General features: G+C 37.8%; 1 protein-coding gene across 13 annotated transcripts in view; it reads left to right on the forward strand.

The window, feature by feature from the left end:
* Positions 1-13,574, forward strand: part of DOCK10 (dedicator of cytokinesis 10) — a 281,603-nt gene that overhangs the window by 187,827 nt on the left and 80,202 nt on the right. For all 13 annotated transcript variants that reach the window (XM_071216098.1, XM_058300030.2, XM_058300032.1 and 10 more), the window contains exons 10-14: positions 227-310; positions 430-585; positions 6,452-6,673; positions 6,859-6,981; positions 8,506-8,588. In XM_071216098.1, coding sequence (XP_071072199.1) covers positions 227-310; positions 430-585; positions 6,452-6,673; positions 6,859-6,981; positions 8,506-8,588 — 668 coding nt within the window. The remainder of the gene's footprint in view (positions 1-226; positions 311-429; positions 586-6,451; positions 6,674-6,858; positions 6,982-8,505; positions 8,589-13,574) is intronic.

Consider the following 13,574-nt stretch of genomic DNA (forward strand, 5'->3'; position numbering starts at 1 on the left):
AAGATTTAGAAGAACAATCAACCCATTCATTATCCTATGTGTTTTACTTAACATATACACCACCACTTGAAAATAAGAGCATGTTTCTATAAGATTTTCCAGGTGTTAATGGATGATTTTTAAACAGTGATGATGCTAAGTGGGTGCTTCTTGGCCATGGGATGGAGGTGGGACTCTAAATATCTGCACGTTTAGATTCCAAAAATTAACCCAATTTTCTCCATAGTACCTCACAGAAACTGAAGAAACAGTCAAAATGACTCGAAATATGGAGAGGCTAAATCTGTTCTCACTGGATCCAGATATAGATGTAAGTCAGAATTCTTTCAAAACAGACATGAATTCAAACCATACAATTATGGTTTGTAATTTAGAGTTTCTTTTTTATGATGGGATGACTAGTAACTAAAACTTTGAAATACATCGTAGACCTGGAAACCTCAGAAGAAGGATCTTTCAGAACCTGAGTTTGTGATCAAACCATTTGAAGAAAAGGCTGCAAAGAGAATCATGATCATTTGCAAAGCTCTCAACTTAAATCTTCAAGGATGTGTTACAGAGAATGAAAATGATCCAGCAACGAATGTAAGTTTCTCTTCTGTTACATCATATGCTAGTCAGCCAATATCACGGCACTGCTCTCATCTAAAGTTTTTTTTCAATTCCTGCTAATTCTAGGCACTGCTTTCATACTATCTAGTCTACTGGTGGATGTCTAATTGACTATGTTTCCACATTACACAGCCATAAGTTCTGAAGTGGAACTGTCAATATACCACTATAAAATTTTCCTTTTAAGTTAAAGAAAAAGCATCAAAGGAATAGTGCCCTATGATTCTTTCCATGAAATCAGCTTAACAGTTCAGAGATTCCCAAGGTATTATCTGTACCCCCTTGGTGGTACTGTGAGTGGATGTCAGTCAATTTTTTAAGCACTTTAAAATGGCATGTGATGATTTGTGTTTTTTAAAGTCCAGGAGACTGGATTGGAAGAAGGAAAGAGTAACCCAAGAGACTAGTGAGGAGGCTACTACCACAGTTCACTCATGAATTGGCTGACAAGGAAAATGGAGAGAAGCAGATGGGTTTGACTTTTATTTTGCAAATTGAACTGACAGGCTTTTATGATACAGTGCCTACGCAGGATAAGGGAAGGGGAAAGAAACCTCAGGGATGAGCCCCTGGGTTTCACTTTGAACATTTCTGTGCGTGGTGGCACCATTAACTAAGATGCAAGACTAGGGGATAAGGTCAAGATTTCCATTCTGGACATGTTAAGCTTGAAAGGCCAGTTACACATGCAAACAAAGACATTCATGGGGCAGATTCAAATACCAGTTTGGAGCTCAGGGGAGGGACCATGACGGAGATGAAAATTTGGAAGCTAGTTCAGGCAGTGACTTAGAGAGAGGCATCAAGGGATCTCTATGTGAAAAGAGAAGGAGCCAAGAGCCAAATCTTTAAATGATGAGTAAAGGAGAATTGAGCAAAACGAATTGAGAGGGAACGATGATCTATGAGGTAGAGGGTGGGTCATGCAGGCTAAAAGAGAAAGTATCGTCTGGGGGGAACAATGCTGACCTTCTGAGCAACAGGAAGTCCAAGACGAGACCATTGGATATGGCAAGATGGAGGACATCGGTGACAACAGCAGGAGCGATTTCTATGGAGTGAAAGGGTTAGGAGGAGGACCCAGAACATATGTGCATACAGGCATAAGAAACAAAAGAAAACAGTAGAAGCTTGGTTCTCGAAACTATTTGGTAATGTTAGGAAAATTTTGACCAAAATCATAATGCTACTTCACTGACTTATTAAATAAAAATAGATGCCTTTGACCATGTGATTAAGAAATCCAATTTAAAACCCCTAAGATAATGGGCTTTTCTTCCCAGTGCCAGGGGCATCTGACCTCTTGCACATGAGTACCTTTTTTTGTGCCAAGGCCCATCTTCAGAAGCTGAATGTTTGTACTTGGGCCAGGCCCTCGAGGCCCAGAAGGGAGCAACTTTAGTCTTAACTCACAGGTCTCTGAGGTCTGTCGGGATTAAATTGAGTTAGGGTGTTTTGCATGTCTGTATTGTTTAATTTCTTGCATAGTTGATATGCAATGTAAAAACAAAATAGGAAATTACTTTTTTTTTTAAAGATTTACTTTTTATTTATTTCTTTTCCCTTCCCCTCCCTCCCCCAGTTGTCTGCTCTCTGTGTCCTTCTGTGTCCACTTGCATTTTTGTCAGCGGCACCAAGAATCTATGCCTCTTTTTTCGTTGCATCATCTTGCTGCATCAGTTCTGTGTGTGTGCAGCCCCACTCCTGGGTGTGCTGCGCTTTTTTCGCATGGGGCAGCTCTCCTTATGGGGTGTACTCCTTACACGTGGGGCTCCCCTATGCGGGAATGCACATGGGCCAGCTCACCACACGGGTCAGGAGGCCCTGGGTTTGAACCCTGGACCTCGCATATGGTAGGCAGACACTCTATCAGTTGAGCCAAATCCACTTCCCAGAAATTACTTTTTAAAAGATGATTTCATTGTGTTTAAAAAGTTTTGATAATGGATAGTGCTAATGGGAACATAACATTGTAAATGAAATTAACACCACTGATATATATCTGAATTTGGTTCAAAGAGGAAATTTTAGGTGGAATATATTGTTACTAGAATAAAAAGTTAAAGAAAAACAACCATAGGACTGGACAACACAAACAGTGAACCCCAATGTAAACTATGGGCTATAGGTAATAGTACAACTGTAATACTACTTTCTCATCAATTGTAATAAAGTCATTACACTAATATAAAATGTTAATAATGGGTGCAGATATGTTGAGAAGTCTGTATTTTCTGTATGATTTTTATAAAATCTACAACTTCTCTTTAAAAAAAGTAATATAAAAAATAACTAATTAAACAGCCTTATCTTAATTCTAGGGGAATTTGTTAATTAATGGCATTGTTTTTAAAACTCATTTTGGATTTATTCAATAATACTCTTTTACTAATGTAATTATCTTTAAACTCATTGTTTTTTATTCAGTGAGCTTTTTTTAAATATTAATTGAAGTATTTCTCCAAACTGCTGAAGAGTCATCTACTGCATTTAATGAATGAGCTCCTGAAAAGACTTTCTGAAAGAAATTTCTTATGATGAGAAAACAGTATTTGGCAGCATGTAATTTTTTAGTCTGTAATTGAAAATCAAATTCAAATTGACAGTTTTTTAGTATAAAATATTTCTTTGAAAATAAACACTGATTCCAAAAATCTGGCCTATTAAAGCAGCTTCACAGCAAAACTGCATTTTAAAATTTCATGTTCTTGAATTTTTTAAAGAAAGAACACAGAATTCTAAACTCCAACTTATGACTTAATTTATTATGCTTTGAAGGTGCTTTATCACTAAATCCTTGTTGAAAAGCCCAGAAATTCAAAAACTAAGATTTGTCTTTAAGTTGAAAAGATGCATTGGAAGAAATAAGTGAATCATCATATGAGCTTTAATTTTTGATGGAATATCGAAGGAGGTAGTTTATGTCCATTCACTAACCCAAATTAAAGTCAAAATGCAACAATTCAGGAAAAATAATAAAGATTTCAGCCTTTACCTTTGTGCATTTTTTGAGTTCCTTCCTGAGTTATTTTCATGCAATTTTTGCATTTTTTTACTCTTAGCAGACTATCACTAACACAAATCAGGAATTTTTTCTAACTTAAATTAGTAAACTATTTTTTTTACTTACTTTATAATTGCTTTATTTAAAAAAAAATAATTTATTGCATTTTATATCATAGGTAGAACTGTATGTCTAACAGTAAGGGTGCTTGCAAGTATTGCTAATATTAAAGAATTGATAAGTTAGCCATGTTACTACACTTCAAAGGTACCCCTTAAGCTGTCAACACAATCCACAGCATGCATGAGATTGTATAATGATGACCTGGGTCTTAATGTGATCTTTTTATGAGCCTGCTTTTCCACAGAATACTGGCAAATGATAAAGTATCAATTCAAAGTTCAGTAGTGTAAACAAAACTAAAACATTTTACAGATATATTCCATCTTTAGATCCCTGTAGTTAATTGCATATTTCAGTCCCTGCCTTAATTTATCTCTCCATTGCATTTGACAGTTCTTCAAGTTGACCATTCCTTCCTTTTGAATCTTCTTATAATACCCTGGTAACATTTAAAAAAAAAAATTTTATTTTCATTTCTGTCCACTTCACAGACTCCTTTATAAGCTGTTTTTCCTACCCCCATCTCTGTCCTTTGCATGTTGATATTTCCCAGAATTTCATTGTGATTCTCTTCTCATTTTCTCATGGCTTAAACAGAAACACACTCACAAAAATTCTCCAGGTATAGTTCTCCTGCCAATTTCCTGACTGAGTTCAAAAGTCACATATCCAACTGTCACTGGGATGTTCCGCTGATTACTCTCTATGTTCCATCTAGAATTCACCTTTGTCCTCTCTATCCTCTAGAGAAAGGATGACATTGTCTTCCACTCATTTTCCTAATTCCCAAACCTGAGAACCTTCCTTTATTCATATCCCTGTGCACCCCTTTCTCCAGTTAACTAATGTACACACCTGCAGTTGATTTCCAAGCCCTTCGGTTGTACCTCCTAACTTACTGTTTCTCAAATGCCTCTCCCACAAACCTCTCCTAAATAATTTTTGCCTGCAGTCTGATTCCACTCTAACACTCTTTTCTTGAGTTCTTTCACATCTGTATGTCTTTGCACGTGCCACTCACAGTGAAATTTCCTTCTAACCACCTCTTTGCCTAATTCCTACTTCAAAACTCAACTAATAGATTTTCCCATTCCTTCTTCTCCTTCCTTCCTTTCCATTTTTCCCTTTATTTCCTCTTCCTTTCTCTTCCTGGCATGGTGGCAAGCCACACAGAGGTCAGCACCCAAGAACTCCAAATGATGGAGAGGAGAGAGTCCTGCGGAGGTCCAGAGGTGGCAAGGATCCAGTGCCCAGGGCAAGGAGGCACAGTGAGGGCAGTTAGAAAAGATGGATAAGTATAGTTGGGAGACTGTCTACTTTGGAACTAGAAGTAAATTGATTGAACAAATAAGTAAATAGACTGATGACAATGAGAGCTCAGTTTCTTACACTAGAGAACATACTTAGAGGTATAAAAACAAGACTAAAGAGAACTCTTGAAAGCTTAATTAGCAATGGAAGCATCAACATGAATTTGTGGGTTTTCCCTTCATGTAATGAACTATGAAAATCAATCTTATTGATTTTTCATATTGATAAAACCCCATTTGGTTTGGGGTTTTATTGCCATGAAAGCATGACCTGAGTCCAGCCATAAGGGATATTATAAAGGACCCAGTTTGAAGACCATCCTTCAGAAGGTCCTATACTTTTAAACTGTCAAGAAGGTGAAAGACAGAGAAAGACTGAGGGAGAAACGGTTCGGATTGGAGTAGATAGAATAGATATACAACAAAATGCAACAGAAAGGATTCTGGACCAAAAAGGAAAAAAAGCCATTGTTGTGTGGATTGGCAACATTGAACGGGGCATGTAGATTAGAGTGGTGTGGACAGTGTTGGTTTCCTGATGTGGACAGCTGCATGGTGATTAGATAGGAGAGGGTCCTTGTTTGGAGGAGTGGGTGGAGCATCATATTGGAAATTCGTTCTCAAAAGTTTCAAACTAGTGATAGTGGATGTGTGTGTGTGTGTGTGTGTGTGTGTGTGTCTGTAAAAGAGAGAGATGGAAAATTTGGGTGAAGGGTCTATGGGAGGTTTTTGCACTGTACTTGCAACATTTTTGTCAGCTTGAAATTATATAATAAAAGGAAAAAATAGTTAATCTCTGTTTTAAAAATATTGAGCCAAGTTACCAACTCCTCTTGGGAAAATTCTTGGTCTCTCTCCTCATGAAGCCCCTCACAACCTGAGGCTTACCTCACAACTTATTACACTGTGCTTTAATATGTATTTGGTTCACTAATGTATTGAAAGTTTCTAGAATAGTGACAGGAACATAGGAAATGCCCAATAAAGTTTAACCATTATTACTGTCAAGCTATGATAGAAAACTGAGAAGTTTTTGGTCTAGTGAAGTACTTTTCAAAGTGCAGTCTAGAAACTTCCAGGACCTGCTAAAGATTTCTGAGCGGACAATTTTTGAGAGTATAGTGGAAATAACTAGAAGTATTCATAAGGCCAAACTGTGCATGTAAACCAACATATGGAAGGGAATACTTAACAGGAAAACTAGAACGAAAAAACCAGTGAATACCATCCTGAGATCTTGGGCACCCACTCGAAACAAGGACTCTGGATGCTCCTCACTGAGCAGAGGAGAATTTGCTTCCTGTGTGTATTTTATCTAGTTGTGTTAAATAATACACTAGGGAGGATGTTGCATATGTAATGATTTTATTTCAAAACCATCTGTTCTTCCTTTTTCTTGCAGATTGAGCCTTTTTTTGTAAGTGTGGCACTCTTTGACCTCAGAGACAGTAGGAAAATTTCTGCAGATTTTCATGTGGATCTAAACCACACTGCTGTCAGGCAAATGCTCTCAGGCCCTTCCATGGCTTTGGAAAATGGCAACATTGACACTGTCACTCCAAGACAATCAGAGGAACCTCGCATCAAGGGGTTTCCAGAGGAATGGCTAAAATTTCCAAAGCAGGTTGCGCTTTTGTTTACTGGTAATGGGATGGAAAATGCTTGTTCCATTGTTCTTGCCAATAGACCACATACGATGGGCAGTGCCCAGATAAAATCCCCCTTAAAGTTGTCTTTTAAAAAGGGAATTTTGTAAATGCCTTCAATATGGTTTCTTAAGTGCTTATTGGCTGATTTCTGTGTACATAGGCCATATTTTCTGTAAGCGATCCACATTCTGAAATTGTTTTGGTGGCCAAAATTGAAAAAGTGCTGATGGGAAATATCACAAGCAGTGCTGAGCCTTATATTAAGAATCCAGACTCCAACAAGGTAATGCAAAATTTTTCTTATAAATAATCTCAATTGCTTTCAATAAGTAAAGTCACACAACTTTGATGAACTATCAAGTTTGATAAATGTTATTTCACAATATTCACTTATTAATGAAATGAATGGCCATAGTATATTTTAAATGTACATAGTTTATGTTTTATGCTTTTTGACCCAGCAGTTCCTGACTTCTAAGAATATATTGGCAGAAATAAATTTAAATTTGATAAAGTTGTAACTTTATTATATTATTAATAATGATAAGTTAGGAATAGCCTAAGTGTCTAAAAATCAAATGAATATAGTTTCTGTAGCAAAACTAAGTTATTACTTATGATAAAATAAGTGACATTGTAAGATATGTAATTATCTATCAAAGTATAGTAATACCTAAGTGAAAAAAGAGGAATGGAAAATTTTGAGTGGGTTAAGTGGACTGTGAGCAGTTTTTTCTTTCTTCTTTTCTATTGCCACATTTTCTTTAATAGTCAAATATTAGTATTTAACAGAAAATAAAATATGACAAGTCTACATTTTCCATCTACATTTTCCTAGGGCAGTGTTTGATATATTTGAACGAGTCCCTCAACTCAAGATGAGGCAAATTATGGTGCATGGGCCAAATGTGGCTTGCCAGTCATATTTTATTTGTGTATTATTTATGGCTCTTTTCCTGCTATTGTGGCAATGTTGAAAAGTTGTGAGTGAGACTCTTTGGTCTATAAAATCCAAAATATTGAACATGTGACCCTTTAGAACAAGTTTGCAGACTTCTGTCTTAATTAATAAAAGGAAATATAAGACAGTATAGGGAAAACGGACTTGGCCCAGTGGTTGGGGCGTCCGTCTACCACATGGGAGGTCCGCGGTTCAAACCCCGGGCCTCCTTGACCCGTGTGGAGCTGGCCCATGTGCAGTGCTGATGCGCACAAGGAGTGCCCTGCCACGCAGGGGTGTCCCCCGCGTAGGGGAGCCCCATGTGCAAGGAGTGCGACCCGGTAAGGAGAGCCGCCCAGCGCAAAAGAAAGTGCAGCCTGCCCAGGAATGGCGCCGCCTACACTTCCCGTGCTGCTGACGACAACAGAAGCGGACAAAGAAACAAGACGCAGCAAAGAGACACAGAGAACAGACAACCAGGGGACGGGAGGAATTAAATAAATAAATAAATCTTTAAAAAATAAAAATAAAAAATAAAAAGACAGTATAAGCCAGATTATGAATGTGAATTTAACACCTTCAATCAAGATTTAAATTTTTTTAAGTCAGAAATAAAGATGGAATTCCAAAACAAGGACACTTTCAACATTTGGAATTTCTAACCTAAATATAAGAAAAATATTATACAAAAGTTTGCACACAGAGGGTAAATTTGGCTCTTTATAAGGTAGAATCTGTGAACCAATAAGGCAGAGTTCCATTAAGTTTCAATATAAGATCATTTGAAAAAGTATATAGCATTATTTTACATGTACAACTTGTAAAGTGATGCTCTAAAACAATATTTTTCTTTACTTTTTTCCTTAGTATGCACAAAAGATATTAAAATCCAACAGGCAGTTCTGCAGCAAATTGGGGAAATACCGCATGCCATTTGCTTGGGCAGTGAGGTAGGTGGACCCTTTGGCACTTGCAAGCTACGGAATAGAAATACATTTATTGTCTGCATGGTAAGCTTCAGGTTTGAACACCTTGGTATTAATATTATCCATTATTTTAGTGTACCCACATCTAGAAGAACGTTCATGTGTTCATTGTTATAACTTCACATTGGACAAGACAATGGAGCAATCAGCTTATAATAGGCTGAGACCGGGATATGTGTAGAGTTGTAGAGTGTATGTATGGCCAGCAGGCTATGCATTCTTGGCAGGGGTCGGGTCAGTCATAACTTGTGTATAATGTATATTTAGTTCATCAAAATCTTGACTTTATGTGAATCCTGTGAGTCTGGTTGCATAAAATCCAGATTGATGTACTATGATTTCTTATGCAGCAGCTTGTTGTCACCTTTGCAGAGAACTCCAGTCTATATTGGATGTGCACATGAAACCATCAAATTGATCATTTAAACTCTCTTGGATTTTGGTGCTGATTAACATAGCCAAATGTAATCATATGTTTGTACTGGTGAGCTCTGGTAGAAGTGCTGTCTTATGAGACATCTGGACATGTGGTATAACTCATGGTAGAATCTCCACACAAAGAGGAAAATAGGCTTTCCAAATAAGCTTAAGCATCAATTAATGCTATCTTGCTTGTTTTCTTTTGCATCTTTATTAGAATAGGAATTTCTAAAAGGAGAAAGAGCCTAGCATAAATCTGTAAGGAAAAAGTTCAGCAGTGCCCCAACTGAATAAACGAAGAACGACATGATGAGAGCTTTGAGTGAGATGGCCTAGTCAATATTCATTTGAATATTGGTAACATTGTCCCAATAGTAATAACATTAAAATCCAGAAAGAAGTGTGGACCTGCTAGTAACGGCATTTTCAGACTCATATTTCCCAGTGGTGAGCATATCCAGGGTAAGATCACTGCTATTTGTTATAATCTTGAGGTTGTAGTCTAAAGTTGCAGGCAGGAAGGTGCAGGGAGGAGAAATATGGAAGTGAAGGCAGCAATAAACGAAGACAGACTTCTTGGTCTCCAGGAACGACTTTGCCCTAAGATAGGCCCAGAGCAAGAGGGAGAGACCAGGCCCAGAGTCGCACAGGCATGTTTCAGATCAGGCCACCACCCACTTAGATTGTGACTGTGGGCCAGTCTCCTCTCCCAGTCTCAGGGTCCCCCTCTATAAAAGGGACCTGACAGTGCCAGCCTCAAGGGGAATATGTGTGATCTCAGATGCAAAAGATGATAAAGTAGATCGTAAATAGTACTTTATCTCTCCCCATTTCTCTCTCTCCCAACAGGGACAAGTAATGCCAGGATATCCTACCTGGAAAACTGTTATTTAGATATACTGGACCCTTTATGATAAATTTAATTGTTTTTAGCTCTCATAAGCTTCCAGAGAGTGGATAGCTAGTTGTAAGTCACTGAGCCAACATCTCCTTTTTGTTAAGTATTCTCAGTTGCTAATAAAAAAGCTGTTGGGACAAGTAGACGCAAGATAACGCTTGACAACAGTGACATATTCAAATATTGGAACATTACAACAGTGACCACATTTTTTTCTTTAAGAAGCCAACGTTTCTCTGAAGTTTTAGAAGCAGGCATTTTAAAGCCATGTAGAACTGGGCTCAAAATCTCAACCCTATTGTTTACTAGCCTAGTGACCTTATGAGTGTGCCTTCACATCAGTTTTTTTAAATCTACAAAAGAGGACTCATAATACCTTATTTACTGTTGCAAGGATTGATGAGCACAGATATGTACCCAATAAAGCTAGCTATTATTTTAAGTCATTGTTCTAAAGAGACTTGTTAAGATGAATATGACTTCCAAGTTTCTGGTAAATTGGGGAAATTAAAGAATAATTGGGAGTGGGGGAAGTAAAAGATTTGCCCATCATTGAAAGAACCTAAGCAACTGTTATCTGAGACTCAAACCCTACTGGAATTTGTCTAATAAAATATGCCAGGAGAAAGATGACACTTCCAGGGAGGCTGACAATATTACTGACTATTGAAGAAATTATTCCTAGGCCAGGTGTATTAGTCAGTCAAAGAGGTGCTGATGCAAAATACCAGGAATCGGTTGGTTTTTATAAAGGGTATTTATTTGGGGTAGAAGCGTACTGTCACAAGGCCCTAAGGAGTCCAACTCAAGGTACCATAAGAGGTACTTTCTCACCCAGAGTCCATCGCCACATTTGCCACAAGTAGAAGGCAATGTCTAAAGGGTTCAGTCTTCCTCCTCCTCTGAAGGTTCCAGTGGTCCCAGCAGGCTGGACAATTCTTGTCTCTCTCCCAGGACTCATTCATCTCCAGGCTCAGCTGCTCTGCTCTCTCTACAAGGTCAGCTGTAAACCATCAGGCTAACAGCTCGTCTCTCTTCCTAGGGCCTCTGCCATGTCTAATGGAGCGTTCTCTCTTTCCTCACATATCTGCTTCTCTTTGTATGTACTTCCTGGGGCTCCAGCATTAAACTCCAGCTGTCTCCTCTGGCATGTTGTTTTCTCCACATCCTACTGACATGGCCCAATCAAAGCCTTAATCATTATTTAATCAAGCAGACATGAAACTTCTGGATCCAATCCAATCTAATATGCCCAGAGGAACAGACCAGTTCATAGACATAATCCAATATCTATTTCTGGAATTCATAAACAATATCAAACTGGTACAACAGGAAAACCGACAATACCATAATTACATGCTGTGTTAATGCCCGCTTGGCGGTTTGGGTGTAGGTTTGGAAACAGTATGCTCCACCAGTTTGTATATATAAATACACGATTTACATTTATGTGGACATCTCTGGCAACTGGAGACATGGCTGCAGGACCCTTCTAAAGATTTCAAAGCGGGCTACTTGCACTCTCTAACCACAAAAAGCACAAGATCCAACCGAAGAATAATCCTATCTTCCCCTCACAATGTGGACACTGTTTCAAATAAATGTTGGCAGAATCACAGGGAGCCTGGAGCTACTCATGTCATTTTGACATAAGCTAGCTTCCTGACATACTTCAATACCTTATTGAGATTAGTGAGTCTCTGGCTACTTTTCCTTTCTATTATATTTTTTAAATTGCAGTTCGTTTCACAATATAGTTTTGAATGTACCCTAAAATAGTATGGCCTTAAAATCAACTGCCACTGAAAAAGTAGAATTCACAGTTTAACTTATGACCGTACAGAGATGACATAACTACAACACACACACAGAGGCTCCCTGCTGTGAACAGTATTTATCCACAATTAGTTTGGTGCATGTTTTCATATGGGGCAGCAACTGTAGTGCCATTTTACAGTGACAAAGTTAGCGTTGGGCTAGTGATGTGACCACACGCAGATGGCTACGTGGGGCATTTTATTCTCACTGACTAGAGACACAATTGACACATAAAAACACAACATATTGTAAATGGCCTCTTTTTCATGCATATCACCCCTAGAAACATAGTTGCCCAAATCTTTTACTCTGTCTTACTTGATATTCTAAGTGGACCAGTGGATAGTACTGAATTTTCTTTAAAATTAAACCAGATTATAATAAAAATTTAATTTCGGAGCATCTGTTTAAAGAAGACATCCAGTGCAACTGTTATCTGAGACTCAAATACCCACCAATAGCATCTCCAACCAATTGTTATCCTAACTCTTCATTGTTGGTTACCCAAACAACAAAAAAGAATAGGATTAGTCCCTATTCCTTTCCCCAATACTCCAAGGTTTCCCTATAAATTACCAAAATGAGGCAACATAAAAAAAGTGTCATATATCTCCCACAGTGGTGCCTTCTGTCTTTTTATCACCCCAATGATTAGGTAATTCATTTTTTAAAAAAATATTTTTTAACGGCTTGACAACCACTTTTAAATTTTGTCCCCTATAACCATGAAAAATATATTTAATACTATCTATCCATCTTGGCTATGCATGCTGCTTATGAATGAAGCTGTCAGGGGCTCCTAAGCTTTTTTTCCTTGAGGCTAAAACACTGAATTTCTTTCCATCATATCCCAAATATTATGGTTCTGAGACCTTTATACTATACTGATCTGTGCTCCACAGTGGCGGCTGGAACTAGGCACGATATCCCAGCCATTCTGAAACCATCTGTGCTAATGAGACAGTTCTTTGTTCTCCTTGCCAGTTAGTAAATTTATTGAGCCCAGGACAGGGGGCATGGCTCTCCAACAGTGCCTCTCCCATGGTGCTGTACCTTCCTTCTCTTTACAGTGAGTCTCCAATGTAAGCAAGCAATTTCCATGACTGATCTGTGAATAAGACCAAAAACAAGCTACCAAAGCACATATATTGATGTCTTTGAAGTGGTTGGTTAATAAAAAGAAAAGAAAGTATTGATCAAGCTCGGTTAACTTCCTTTCATGTTGGGAAATAGTCATACTGGTTTCAACATGTCACTCCTTCAAGCTTATATAATATTTAATAAAAATATCATCAGGTTAAATATTTTATTCTATCTCCCTACTGTTATCTGATAGAGGGTCCTTTTATTCCTCACTACTTGGCAGAGAAAAATGAGAATACAGATTGAAGCAGTCTAAAAAAATCATTTTGAATAAAATCTTGGCCTATTCTCTTACTTTACACTAAAGCTCCATGATCAGATATCCATTTAATTGGCCACATCAGTCTGTTCAGTATTTCCCTAAATTACACAGAAAGCAATTACACATGGGGTCTAATTTTTCTTTGATCAGCACAGCATGTGATGAAACATGATATATGAAGCAAGTATTACCTGGTATTGCTGTAGTTTTTGGATGAAAACAATTATGTATTTTTAACTCATTCTTTCTAGTTGTGATGAATCAGCGAAGGAAATAAATGATTCATATTCATGGTGTTCTCTTTATTCAAAAGAAATTTCTGAGTGACATGTTCTCCATTTTATCTTTGGCTCTCCTGAAAGTGGATACATGAGCAAATGTATATCCATGGAAACGTTTCCAGAGCCTA

Source organism: Dasypus novemcinctus, chromosome 7, assembly GCF_030445035.2.
Source record: "Dasypus novemcinctus isolate mDasNov1 chromosome 7, mDasNov1.1.hap2, whole genome shotgun sequence".
Lineage (NCBI taxonomy): Eukaryota > Metazoa > Chordata > Mammalia > Cingulata > Dasypodidae > Dasypus > Dasypus novemcinctus.